General features: G+C 31.9%; 2 protein-coding genes and 1 long non-coding RNA gene across 4 annotated transcripts in view; all 3 read right to left on the reverse strand.

The window, feature by feature from the left end:
* Nucleotides 1-469: 469 nt before the first annotated feature.
* LOC145333042 (uncharacterized) lies at nucleotides 470-6,664 on the reverse strand. Its single transcript, XR_013884424.1, has 3 exons — nucleotides 6,548-6,664; nucleotides 5,671-5,771; nucleotides 470-790 (listed from the first exon to the last, which is right to left on the reverse strand). It is a non-coding gene; the product is annotated as an uncharacterized LOC145333042 (long non-coding RNA).
* Nucleotides 6,665-7,756: 1,092 nt separating this feature from the next.
* Nucleotides 7,757-10,644, reverse strand: LOC145334620 (nose resistant to fluoxetine protein 6-like). 2 transcript variants are annotated; one of them, XM_080180149.1, is made up of 6 exons: nucleotides 10,564-10,644; nucleotides 9,889-9,970; nucleotides 9,514-9,568; nucleotides 8,772-8,839; nucleotides 8,341-8,387; nucleotides 7,757-7,889 (listed from the first exon to the last, which is right to left on the reverse strand). In XM_080180149.1, the coding sequence occupies exons 1-6, from the start codon at nucleotides 10,604-10,606 to the stop codon at nucleotides 7,777-7,779; spliced, it is 408 nt and encodes a 135-aa protein (XP_080036275.1). In that variant the 5' UTR covers nucleotides 10,607-10,644; the 3' UTR covers nucleotides 7,757-7,776. The 2 variants fall into 2 exon arrangements, with proteins under 2 accessions (XP_080036275.1, XP_080036276.1); XM_080180150.1 differs by lacking the exon at nucleotides 10,564-10,644 and adding an exon at nucleotides 10,448-10,485.
* Nucleotides 10,645-13,221: 2,577 nt separating this feature from the next.
* The window catches only part of LOC145334456 (uncharacterized), a 67,348-nt gene continuing 67,168 nt past the window's right edge, over nucleotides 13,222-13,401 (reverse strand). Inside the window, exon 10 of the mRNA XM_080179920.1 lies at nucleotides 13,222-13,357. Coding sequence (XP_080036046.1) covers nucleotides 13,222-13,357 — 136 coding nt within the window. The remainder of the gene's footprint in view (nucleotides 13,358-13,401) is intronic.

A 13,401-nucleotide genomic window follows, 5' to 3' on the forward strand; every position in this document is an offset into this window, starting at 1 on the left:
AATATTTTCATATTTAACTTATTCACTTGTAATGTAAATACACTTTATAAAAACATTTTCCTTCCTTAATACTTAATATACTTATATAATTCCGATCGAATATCAAAACCAACCATTTATTCTTAGATTAAAAGCAATATAATACTTCGCGTGGGTCTTTTGTTGAGCTTCCACCAGCTCAACCAAATTCGTATTATACTTGTGGGAATAGAGGGATAAGCATTCTAAATAGACAAACCGACGATGAGAATGTCTATGTGTATTGCAGTAAAATAGGTTTTAGTAGTACTCATAGAAGAGCGGTCTCCATACCATAATTTTGGACAAACGCCCCATTCGCACTACCAATATTTAAGTGATCATCTAGAAAATCCAGAGCATCATCCGCTTTGTAAAGGGATGCGATACTCTAACACCCAAAAATATGAGGTTAAGTAACAGACAACCAACCCTTTGATTGCACAACCATTGAATGAGAAGTCCTAACTGTGCATGGTAAGGAGTTGCGCCTGTTTATGGGCAAAGGCATTCCCCCTACTCTTACTATTTATGCTGTTCACCTTTCATAGCAGCAGTGGAAACAATTATTAACGTCAAAAGCTATGACGTGGTGTCAGTCCAAGATTCGAACCTATCACCTTCCCAACGACGAGCGAATACACTACATGTTTAGCCACAGTTGCAGGTTTTCGATTTTATAAAGTCTAAATTCATATATATATTTCCTTGTATGAAAAATAATGCATCCATAGATGAGACCAACTCCATATGCTCCAAATCTGTACCATGGCTTGTAGTTAATAAATTTATACAATAAACAAGGATGATGCCTTTTTTATTCAAACTTATAATTATAGAGTACGTAACAGTAAACAGTAGGGTCTGAAAGTATTATTCAAAATATTTTTGTTTTAATCAATACTAGAATAATTAGAAAATATGTCATGGCAAATATTGATTTAATTGTTAGTTAGCAACTTAGTTTTTGTTGGTTTAACTTTTCAACCATTAGATATATTAGATATTTTTTATCATTTATTATTCTCTTCAAATGTAAAAATTTCTTTATTTCCCAATGATAAATATCATTGATAAATAGATAAATAAAAGGATCAATAGATAGATAGATAGACTGATATATAGGGATAAGACAATGGCCGATAAATTTATGTAGATTCCCAATGATAATCAACAATTGTTAGATAGATAAATAAAAGGATGGATGGATATATCTTGGTTTAGACTTTATTACATAAATATTTTTAAGGGGTGGGGTGGGGGGATATGTTTTTTTCTCTAAAAAAAACAATACTATTTTAAATTTTTAGGAGTACAAAATTGACAACAATGGCCGATAAATTTATGTAGATTCCCAATGATAATCAACAATTGTTGGATAGATAAATAAAAGGATGGATGGACAGATAGATAGATATATCTTGGTTTAGACTTTACTACATAAATATTTTTAAGGGGTGGGGGGGGGGGGAGATATGCAAATTTGATGGTTTTAGGCCATTTTTTGTTATCTTGATATTACTGTATTATTTTATTCTTTTGTTTGTGATATTTTTTAAATACTTTAGGCCAAAGATATGTGATAAGTCTTTTCTAGTCTTTCCTTTATCAATAAAAATTATATTTTTTTTATATATTTGTCAATTACTGATACTACTAGAATAGTTGCTACTCTATAATTCACTTTGGACGTTCAAAAATTACATTATCAATATCCCTCCCATTATTATCAATACAAATATTAGCAAAAGTTTTAAAACTTCTTCGAAATGGGCTTTTTTAACCGAAAACGGCGGCACCTATAGCCAAAATCTTAAATGTGATATAAATCGCTTCGTATATTACTTGTAGCTCTATAGATTACATGAGGTTGTGTAGTTTTCAATTACGGATCGTATCAAAGTTCTAAAAAGTGTTCATCTCACTTTGGGCGTTCAGAAATTACATTTTTAACTTTTCGCGCCAAAAAACCGGGTATTTAGGTCGCAAACGGGCTTTAATGCCGGGGGAAAGCACCAAAAAGGGCCAAAAACGGTTATTAATGCCGCAAGGTTTTTTTACTCACGCCGAACCGGGTTTTATTGCAACTTTTCTGTGCACGCCACTAGAGCAAAACAAAAAAATTGGAATTCCGTTTTGACCATTATAAAGCTTCCCTGAGATTTTCAGCTCGATCGGTCCATAAAAGTGGCGCTCGGCACTAATGGGTTAATGTGCAAAATGCCACATACATTGTTTTATCTAAGTTGTTTTTTTAAGACAAAAAGATCGTCTGCATTTAGATCAATCAATTAGGAATCTCGCTTAACTGTGATGCGCCACAATGCCATCGAAGGTGATTTGACTTTTGTGTCAGAACCTGAATTGGGACATAGTGCATTTAATTACCCTAGGCTAGGTAACTTCATTTCACTTTTCAATAAAATCTAAAATGCAGCCGTTTTTGCAGGAGGTACCATTTTCTGTGAAAATTTTAGAGGAAAATTAAACAGTTTTTAGTTAATTTCTATTTCTATTTTCAACTGAAGAAAAAATCCTTTTGTGTATATACAGAATCATTGTTGTTACTTAATCTTATCAAAAAAAAGTTTTAAAACTAACCCATAATAGCCGATTTTTCATTTTGTTCAGTATGGGTAAAATAAAAATATTACCACTTCCAAAGGGTTAAAATAAAAATTTCAAAGCTCTAAAATGTTGTTCATCGAAAATAAATAGCAGTTTATAAGGACTTTTTGCATCCATCTTCTCATTTAACAGGAAAAAAAACCAAAAATAGAATCTGTTTTTTCAGTGTTGACATAAAAATAGCATTTGATTAAAAATATAGATAATAATTTTTTAAAGAAGTGCTAAAAAGTAATAGACTATTCAACTTTACCTCTGACATTTAATTAGAAGTAAAAAAAATCTATTTATTATAGCAGACAATTAAGATAATTTGTTTACAAAATTTTCACCAAAGCATTACTGATAAACCAAGGACCAAGATAACATACTAAATGCTCCTTTGTAAAAAGATTCTATAAAAAACATATTCTTTAAGAAAATCATGTTTTCAAATGGACATTTCAAATTATAGAGTAGCTTTTAAAAAGTAGAATCTATTTAATCTTTAAAGAATTAAAATAAAGAATCAAAAAGTTTCTGAATTTTATCTTGACATATATATGACTAGCATGGCAGTATATAATTAGAAATGTAGATTATTTCATAAATAACTCTCGAACTTGAAAAGTGTTGCTTAATTTAAACTATGTTATTCAAAAGTTGGATTCGGTAGAAAATGTGATGGAAGGTTTTATTCTACTTACCTTTCACTAACCTGGTCCCGGAATGATTTTAGGAATTTCCCCATCCCTTTGAATTAAAAGCTTCTAGGTGCTAGTGGCGCATCTCCTAGTTTTACATAATATGATTAAAAACAATGTTTTTCTGTCCGACTTAATCCCAAATAAACATAATTTAGAAATAGTCACAATTTTAATAATGGATGTAAAATATACATGGATATAATGACAGGGGGAAATTGTCGTCAATTAAGCTTGCTAACATGAAACCCATGTATTGGTCAGTTTGTTCATCCAGAAAGAGGGGAGGATATAAATGTGGTAGAGGGGGAAATGTTAATTTAGCCTTATTTGATAACATGAAAATCCAAAGAATAATATATCCATTATTAGTAGCGAAGCTACTCTATAATTCCAATGTCCGTTTATCTTTTTTATATTTTTTAAAACTGGTTTACTTTAACAATGTATATAGAATGCATGTATATATTAACAAGGGAAAATTTTTCGCCAATTTAGCTAGCTAATATGTACCTCGTTTATTATAGTTTGTTCATCCAGGTTGTGGATTGGGGTATTGTAACTTTAGCTGGCTGTGAGAATTACTTTATTAGAGTACACGAAAATCTGGTGCAACATCCAAGTAATAGTAATATTTCTATAGCATTCAGCAAATCTGCACATGGTAGAGAAAGGTACGAATCTTAGCCTAAACAAATTTCATAACTAAAGACAAAATAAAGACCTACTGCTGCTATGTCAGATGAGCGGTATTTATAGTAAAAGTAGGGGAAATACCTTCTCTTAAAAACAAGTGCAACCCATAAACATGATCATTTTGGAAAAAGGGTATGTTACAATATAGTCTGCAATATTTTGGATCATAAGCGTGCAGAAGGGGATGTATACAACCCCATGAAACTACATTTTATGAAGAACTGCATTTCCCTTTTATCACCCTTGAATAGAGAGAGAAAGAGACAGAGAAACAAAGAGAGAGAGGAAGATTGATTGAGAGAGATAGAGAGAGAGGGAGCATAAGAGAGCGTGAGTTAGAAAGACAATTTTACCTATAAAATAGACATTAAACATTCAATCTTGTCATTCTAATATACATACAGTACTAAGGTTTTTTGTCTGTATTTAAAATTCTCGGAAATCGCTGGTCCAACTTGGTTGCACTTTTTTTGGTGTGGTTTTAGACTATTTTCAAGATCAATATCACCCTAAAGTCAAAGGGTAGAACAATTCATGGATCTAAAGGGATAAGACAAAGGCCAATAAATTGATGTACATCCCCAATATTGAAACACAAAACTACCTTCTTTGGAGCTTAAGATTAGTGGTTGAAATGTTTGAACAGTCAACTTAATAAACTAACCACTTAAAAAAGTCCTCAAAGTTGTTAAACCAACGAATAAGAAACATAATTGTAAAAATTTAAGGACTAGTGTAATAAACATTGGTATCTCTCACTCTGGGAACAGCTAGTCACTTAAAGCTATTCTTTAATTTTAAATGTCCGTTTGAAAACATGATTTTCTCATAGAATAAAAATTTTTAAAGGAGCATTTAGTATGTTATCCAATAAGACCTTGGTTTATCAGTAATGCTCTGATGAGAACTTCCACAAGAAAATTTATTTTAATTGGCTGCTATACTAAATTGACTTTTTTTACATCTATTTTAATGTCAGAGGTAAAGACTGAATAGTCTGTAATACTTTTTAGCACTTTTAAAAAATATTTTTTTTTATAGTTTTTTATCAAATGCTTTTTTTATGTCAACACTGAAAAAACAGATTCTATTTTTGGTTTTTTCCCTGTTAAATGAGAAGATGGATGCAAAAAGTCCTTATAAACTGCTATTTATTTTCGATGAACAACATTTTAGAGCTTTGAAATTTTTATTTTAACCCTTTGGAGATGGTAATATTTTTATTTTACCCATATTGAACAAAATGAAAAATCGGCTATTATGGGTTAGTTTTTAAATTTTTTTTTTGATAAGATTAAGTAACAACAATGATTCTGTATATACACAAAAGGATTTTTTCTTCAGTTGAAAATAGAAATAGAAATTAACTAAAAACTGTTTAATTTTCCTCTAAAATTTTCACAGAAAATGGTACCTCCTGCAAAAACGGCTGCATTTTAGATTTTATTGAAAAGTGAAATGAAGTTACCTAACCTAGGGTAATGAAATGCACTATGTCCCAATTCAGGTTCTGACACAAAAGTCAAATCACCTTCGATGGCATTGTGGCGCAGATAAACTTTTTGTCTTAAAAACCCAACTCTGACCAAAAACATTTGTATTTTAGTAAAAATCGAACTCTGGCATTATTGAATCGTATAAAAACCTTAATGTAGATATCTTGGAAATTATCAACTTCCTCAGGGTGCTCCCATTGTTTATCATAGATGAGAAATCTAAGCACTGTAGAAATTACAACAAGTATTCCTAAAACAAGCAGGATTATGTTCATCAGCAGTGAAGGAACGGTGATGAAAACACATGTATTGCTTTGTATTATAAATATAGAAAACAAAGAATAAAAAATAATAGGATAGTTAAAATATTTATCCATGCCTTTTGCTCTTTTGGTCAAAATAAAAAATATTTCTATCCAAGGACAACTGTCTGTAAAACCATAGAAAAATAGTTAATGTATTCTGGCAATGTACAATGACATGGGAAATTTTTCTCTACAATTTATGGACAAAGAAGGTAGAAATAAAAAATTTTGCCTGTGATTACTTTATTGACATAATAATTAGGATATACATTCCTTTATGTGCAATATTAAAAATATGCAATACATAATTTATTGTATTTTAAATTTAAATGTATGTTCATGTATTGAAAATTAATACTTGAATATGTATTACAATGAAGGGCACTATATATTCCAGTATTAATTTTTAATACTGGAATGTATACATTATCGTTTTAAATACAATAAATATCAATATTATTTTTTCCATATCACTTCGAAACTGATTAATATTCGGTTGATTAGAACCAGTTCTTAGCCATACTGAAAAATTATGTCTAGCATTGTATTATATCCACTTTTCTATGACTATAAAAATGTACAATCATAAGATTCATACCAATTTTTTTAGCCTGTGCCTTCCGCATTTCCGGGCACAAAAAAACTTATAATCTTATACTTGTACATTTTTATATCTGCAGAAAGCTGTTTCTAATATGATGTAGGAAATAACTATTATCACCTGTAAAAATGGAGCCTATTTTGGGAAACTTGTACATTCCAAAGATGAGGATTGGAGTAATGATGAAACATTGCATTTCAACAGCCAAATACCAGGTCTGACCCATACAGCTAGTAGGCAAACAAATGAGCAAATTATCTTACTTTTAACTTATATTTTGACAAGTCGCACTACTACAATACCTTGCAATGTTGCGTTCAAGTCTCTTTAGGTAAAATTTTTTTAGATTTTTTGTGATTTCTCTTGGGAGGGTGGCTGTACCCTCCCCCAAAATAGTTATAAACCTTCCCGGGACTTATTAGAAGCTTGCCTGTTAAGGAGAACCCGATCAGTTCAGCGGTTAGCAAGATCCTTTCGGTACAAACATACAAACACACAGACAAACAGCCTGTTACTTTATTATAAGGATTTTAAATAATAGGTATCCATATGTAAAAGTAAAAGGATCTCTGTGTGTATGTACAGAAGGATCTGGCAAACTGCTGGACCTCGTTTACAAAGTAGCTTCACATAGGTGTACTGGGAAGTTTATGGAGCTGCTAGTTGTCAATAAATCACTAGTACAACTACACGATGTATGTCGCCTTAAGATCTTGCAAATTGCTGAACCAATTAGATTGTGATTTTGGGGATTAAAGTTCAGTAGTGGTTTTAGGATATTTTCTATAGGATTCAGACACTTTCCCATGAAAAAAATTTCTCTTTCCCACAATTATACACCCTTTAGAGGCAATTTTCCCACTAGTTTGTATCTTAAAGGTTTAGAATTGGCCAACAAACATTAAAAGAAGCTAACAATAGAATTTGCAGAGAAGTAATTGTTACTATTTTTAAAATAATCTTCACAATTAGGATTATTTTACAGATTACTTTGGTACATTAATGATTCTACACATTTGTTTAATCCAAAATAAACTGTATTACCTTACTGCCTCACTTTTGGTGAAGCCCTAAGAAACTAGGGGGGGAATGACTAATACATATATAAAATTAACAGGGTCTGTGTCTGTCTATCTGTACCATAGGATCTCTGTAACCTCTGAACCTATATGATTCTCCTTTACAATGTAGCTTCCTGTGAAGGTTTATTTAAATTTGGTGAGGGTACCACCATTCTCCCAAGAGAAATCGTCACTATAAAAAACGGGAGGGGGGATCAACTTACTCTCTCTTCCACTTCAATGGCCCCTGTAGACCTCTAGGGGCGTAGCTGCTAATATAATATCTGTTCATTTGTTCCTATTAGCATTGCCATAATTGTTTGAGTAAAGTATGTTCCTCCATCCCATTTCAGCACAGGCAGATACGTCCCACTTCTCTTGGATGTAGGGCAAGAATTTCACTAAACAAAATACAAAACATTTTTAAAAACTAACATGAATATCTATAATACACAGTAGCTTGATGTCTGTCTGTCTGTCCATCCGTCCATTAAGATCTCGGTAACAACTGAACCGATTTTGCGAATTCGCTATTTATTCACGAAAATTTGTGATTCTTTAGCATTTTTTTCCGCTGGGTAGGTAATAGTAGATGTAATTATACTTCTTGGGGCAAAGCCCCTAGAAGCTAGGGGAGAAGCCGCTGGTCCTTATAATAAAGCAACAGGATGTTTGTCTGTCTGTTTGTTTGTACCAAAGGATCTCGCTAACCACTAATCTGTTATGGTTTTCCCCCTACAGGGAAGCTTCTCAGAGGTCCTGGGAAGGTGTATATCTATTTTGGGGGAGGGAACAACTAACCTCCCAAAAGAAATAGCCCAAAGAAAAAAAGAAACATTTTGAAATGCTAACCTAAGGATCCATATATCATTACTACTCCAGCAAGAGGTCCTGTCAATCTGGAAATAGATTTTTTTAAATATTAAGTTTTAAGGACATTCAGAGTGAAATTAAGTTTTTAAAAATTCTGAGACTTTTAAAAGGTTATTTTAGTCTCCGAACCCCTTTTTTTTGCCTTTTTCTTCTGATCTCTAGGGAAATGCATTTCGTCGTATTTTCATAGTAGCCTTTGATAGGCTAGGTTAGGTTAGGTGATTGCTCCGCAGGGTTAGAGCCCCCTGCAGGGGCTAGAAATAGGAGAAAAGCAACTGTGAAAATATGACGAAACGCCCCTTAAGAGGCGTTGTCCCGAAAAGGACTATAAACCAAAATTAATTAATAACAGAAGAGAATAAAACTAATTTTCAATTCATTTTTGAAATATTTTTAGAAAAAAAAATAACCTGATATATCTATGAACATAATACATAATCCAGAAAGTAAAGGAACCTCCTCTCTGTTTGGTCACCTCCTAATATTTGAATACAAAAAGTAAAATAATGGGTCTTAGCGTTCTGGTCAATGAGAGTTTAATCCTTATACTAAAGTAACAGGATGTTTTTTGTGTGTCTGTTTATCTGTGCGTACCAAAGGATCTCGCTAACCGCTGAACTGATCGGGTTCTCCTTAACAGGGTAGCTTCTCATAGGTCCTGGGAAGGTTTATAACCAACCCCCCCAAAAAATAAAAAAAATAACCCCCCCCAAAAAAAAAATTTAATTTTTTAAACTAAAATCAAAAATAAGGGGAAGGGGGCACCCCCCACCCCCCAAAAAAAGAGGCCTCTAGGGGCATAGCTGCTAGTATGGATTATTGGAGCACTATTTTAAACACACTTTGCTTGGAGAACTCGAGCTCAATTATAGACATTTATTTCCTATATAGATCTGTCATGGATCTTAATGAAACAAAGCAAGCCTTTTGTAAATGTTCAAAATTAGAAGTTCTTATGCAACAAAAGTTGTCGCTAATATAGGTATTAAATGATAATATGTGAGAAAATTATAATATTATTTCTGTACAAGTACAAATTTTAGATAATTCATTTATTAGGTAGATAATGCATAGATTTTTCGATTGTTTCTATGAAGTGCAGATTTTTTTGCAGTATCAAAATCATTTTGTGCAAATTTAGTCAGTACTCACCTTTAGAGTTAGATAAGACAACAGGATCCCACCAATCATAAAGAAGGAATCAACACTTTAACAAGAATTTCATACAATTATAGCTCTATAATTATGGAATTCAGCTTGAGAGATTTAAATTAATTGTTTTAAACTTTCAGAATTAGCCACAAAAACTGTGAAAGAACATTATTTTGATGATTTAGCTGGTTTAAAGCTTGATTTAAAAATACCTCAACCAAATTAAAAATCATATGAGAACAGAAGAATATAATCCATATAACACTTTAAAATTTGATAGATAAATGCTTTTTTTATCAGTCACCAAAATGTAAAATATAACCTAACTTTAGTATTTAATTTATACAATTTTTGCTGTCTAGTATTTGTATAAACCTCTGAGTGGCATTCAAAATAATTCTGAAGCCTGGCTGGCTCATCCATTCTAGTGTTGCAGCAGCATTCATAGAAGGTAAACCTGGCAATCAAAAACATGGATGACAGCATCTTAAAGATGGAAGGCATTAAGGAAAACAGAATTAAAGAATATTTGTAAAGAAAGCTAAAAACATTTGTATCCATATTTATAACCTTTCTTAAATTACAAAACAGATATTCAATCAATAATAAAAAGGCCAAAGTAGCTTTTCTCCTATTTCTAGCTCCTGCGGGTGGGGGGGGGGGGGGGCTCTAGCTCTGCAGTGCATATTTTCTAACACTGCAGGGCAATCATTAGCATTTACTTAACCTAACCTAAAATAACCTTTCAAAATGCGATAAAACTTGCAACTTTTTTTTTCCATGACCAAAACTTTCCTAATATAAAGATTGGAATATATTTTAGATGCACTTTTTTTTTATCCGGTACTTTGCTGGAAATTTGGTGTTGGCCAGATGTTTGGCCGGATATCCAGTATCCTGGCAAAAGAGTATCCGGTCCAACCCTAATATTGACCTGTTACAATCATGTAAGAATGACCAACTATAACCCAAACCATTAAGAAAATATTGACCTGTAACTATCATGTAAGAATGTCCAACTATAACCCAAACCATTAAGAAAATATTGACCTGTAACTATCATGTAAGAATGTCCAACTATGACCCAAACCATTGAGAAAAATCTGATGCCATTGATACTGTTCAGTCCCTCTATGTATATACATTTTCACTTTTAACTTTATTGTCATGTTTGAGTCAATGAATTATAAGATTAGCTGAAATGCCTTGGCCTCTAAAAGGATAAATTGCATTACCATGCACACTTGAAAATACTCTTGCAATCAATAGGTTTTTTTGCTACTATTTTAAGGGATTGACAATTTAGAAAATCCTGAAGTTTCCTGTATATTGAAAAGGATTTTGTCAGTTAAGGTTTCATTCTCCTTTGGTTCTGGTTTATTTTTCTGTCAATTTCTACCCCCCCTCCCCCCCCTCACAATACTGGGGGCACATCGACTGATTATATTAAAAGTAAATATATTCCTTTGTTTGGTCTAGTCTGAAAAACTCTTTTGACAACAGTGTACACTGAAAATCCTTGGAAATGAACCACCAATCTCACTGCATTATTGAAAATAAAAAAGTTATTAAACAGAGGGGGAGGGGACAATGGCTTTAAATTAAGTCCCTATAATTTAAAAACACAATATCTCATTTATTGACTAAAAAAAATTGAAGGCCTTGCTCTAATCTTGATTAGGAAGTACATACTAGCAGTGTCCTGTAACTTTCTAACCAAAAGTTTCAAACTACAGAAGGTGTAAAATGTTTATCAAAATATAGAATGTCCACCAATTTATCGTCCATTGTCTCATTACCCTTAGTAAGGCTCCCTACTATAGGTTAAAATATCAGTAGATAATATACATAAAATATAGAATAAGAGACTATATTTAGACTATCATTATAAGATAAAAGTTTAGAACAGAAAATCAAATTATCTAAATATATTCCAAAAGTTACTCTCAAAATGATTTCCAACGAAAAAAAGATAAAATTTTAAATTCTTTTAGTTTTGACTTTGATAAGTAAAAAACGGCTAATACCTGGAATTACTTGGTCAGCGCCATGTCTCATAGCAACATCAATAATAGTTCCAATACCAATCAACAGAAAGAGCACAGATAGGATGGTCGCTGCTACATAATCTTCTACTCAAATTATAGATAATATATTTTCAACTTGATAGGTTTTTATAAAACAAGGATGGCAACATCCATAAATAGCAAGACAACAAATATTATTTGAACATCCATAAAAGCGAAACTTTGAAACGGTAGCACAAACGAACATTAACAAATGTAGAGTGTCAGAACTTTAAAAACATGTAATTATGAACATAATTATGAGTAAATTTGCAAAACTGTTTAAATACAGGATACTGGTCAGTATTCCGAAAATTAGATGAATAATATAAATCTATTACATGATAATTGTAGTTGGAAAGTTTAAGTAGCATCATATTAAATTAGCGTACGGACTTTCTGGTAATAATTATAATGTTGCTGCGCTTTCTAAGACGTACTTAACTGTTATAGGAATCATCATGTAAAGTTTGAAATCAATAGGACAATTCTAACACGTCTAAATTAACGAAAAGAGGTAAGTATTCTGATCGGACGGACAGACTCTAATTATACAAAAGTCAGCATTCATTGTGTTTAAATATGTTGACTAAAATAAATATTTTGATATATTATGAATTCCTGAACGCCATTTAATCACAACATTTTTATCTTCATAATCTCTGACATAAATTCCTTTGTGTTGGAATATAATATTATTTTGTTAAAGAACGTGTCCTAAATTTTGTGATTTTTTTGACCCATTCGTAACGAGCTCACAAAGTTCAATGTTTTGATTAAACGGGGTTCAACAAAATAGATTTTTTTTAATAATTACTCAACAGAATTCAAAAAAATTCAAATGAAAGATCTTACTATTTTTGATGCGTTTTAGTACCTTAAAACCACTTAATTTTTTAAAGACTTAAATTACTTCAAAAATAAGAGGTCTACAAAAAAAAAACGATTGCATATCTATTAATCATATCTATCTTCAATGGATCATTTCACATCTACTACTTACTATAAGCAACGACTAGCTATTTTTTTTTTTTTTTAATCTTAAAAATTAGGACAAGTTCTTTGATTATTTTAGTTTTAGATTTGAACTTACAACCTCCTGATAAATTTTGGACAATCCTTAATCCTTATAATAAAGGCTGTCTGTCTGCCTATTAGTACCAAAGGATCTTGCTAACTACTGAACCGATATAGTTCTCCTTTACAGGGTAGCTTTTCATAGACCCTTTCCAGAAAAAAAATCAACCAACACAAAAAAAAATTGAAAGTTGACCTTTGAAATTTAACCTTTAGCTCTTGGTCAATGCTGTTCTCCATGGTCAGAGGAGGGGATATGGTGGTATCTTTATAATAGCCAGCTGGAAGTATCTATTTATTTAAGTAAGCGAAAACTGGTGCAATATCAGATTAGTATTAAATCCATTTAGATTGCATAGCTTTAGGCTATTTTTCTGCCTCCTATTTTCCCCTTCCAATACAGACTTTAGATGAAAGTAATGCTGTTAACCACTGATCCAAAAGAGTCCTAAATAGGTACCCGGATGGTTTTTAGAACAGATTAAAGCTATTTCTTCTACTTTTCTTCTCTCCCCATTTGGAACATTGAGCCACTAGATACTAGGGTTGCAGCCGCTAATATTATTCAATTAAGTAATTTAAAATGATATTTTCCTGTGGTGACAACATCATAATTGGGAAGATTAAGATAGAAGAAGATATTTATATCATCCAGGCTACAGGAATCTGGTAGACACAGTCCAATAAAGGCAGTTGAGTTTCTTTCACAGGAGATTTGTGATAACTTTTTTAAAGACTAACGGCA

This window comes from Acartia tonsa, chromosome 12 (genome assembly GCF_053477335.1).
Source record: "Acartia tonsa isolate MP-2025a chromosome 12, ASM5347733v1, whole genome shotgun sequence".
Lineage (NCBI taxonomy): Eukaryota > Metazoa > Arthropoda > Copepoda > Calanoida > Acartiidae > Acartia > Acartia tonsa.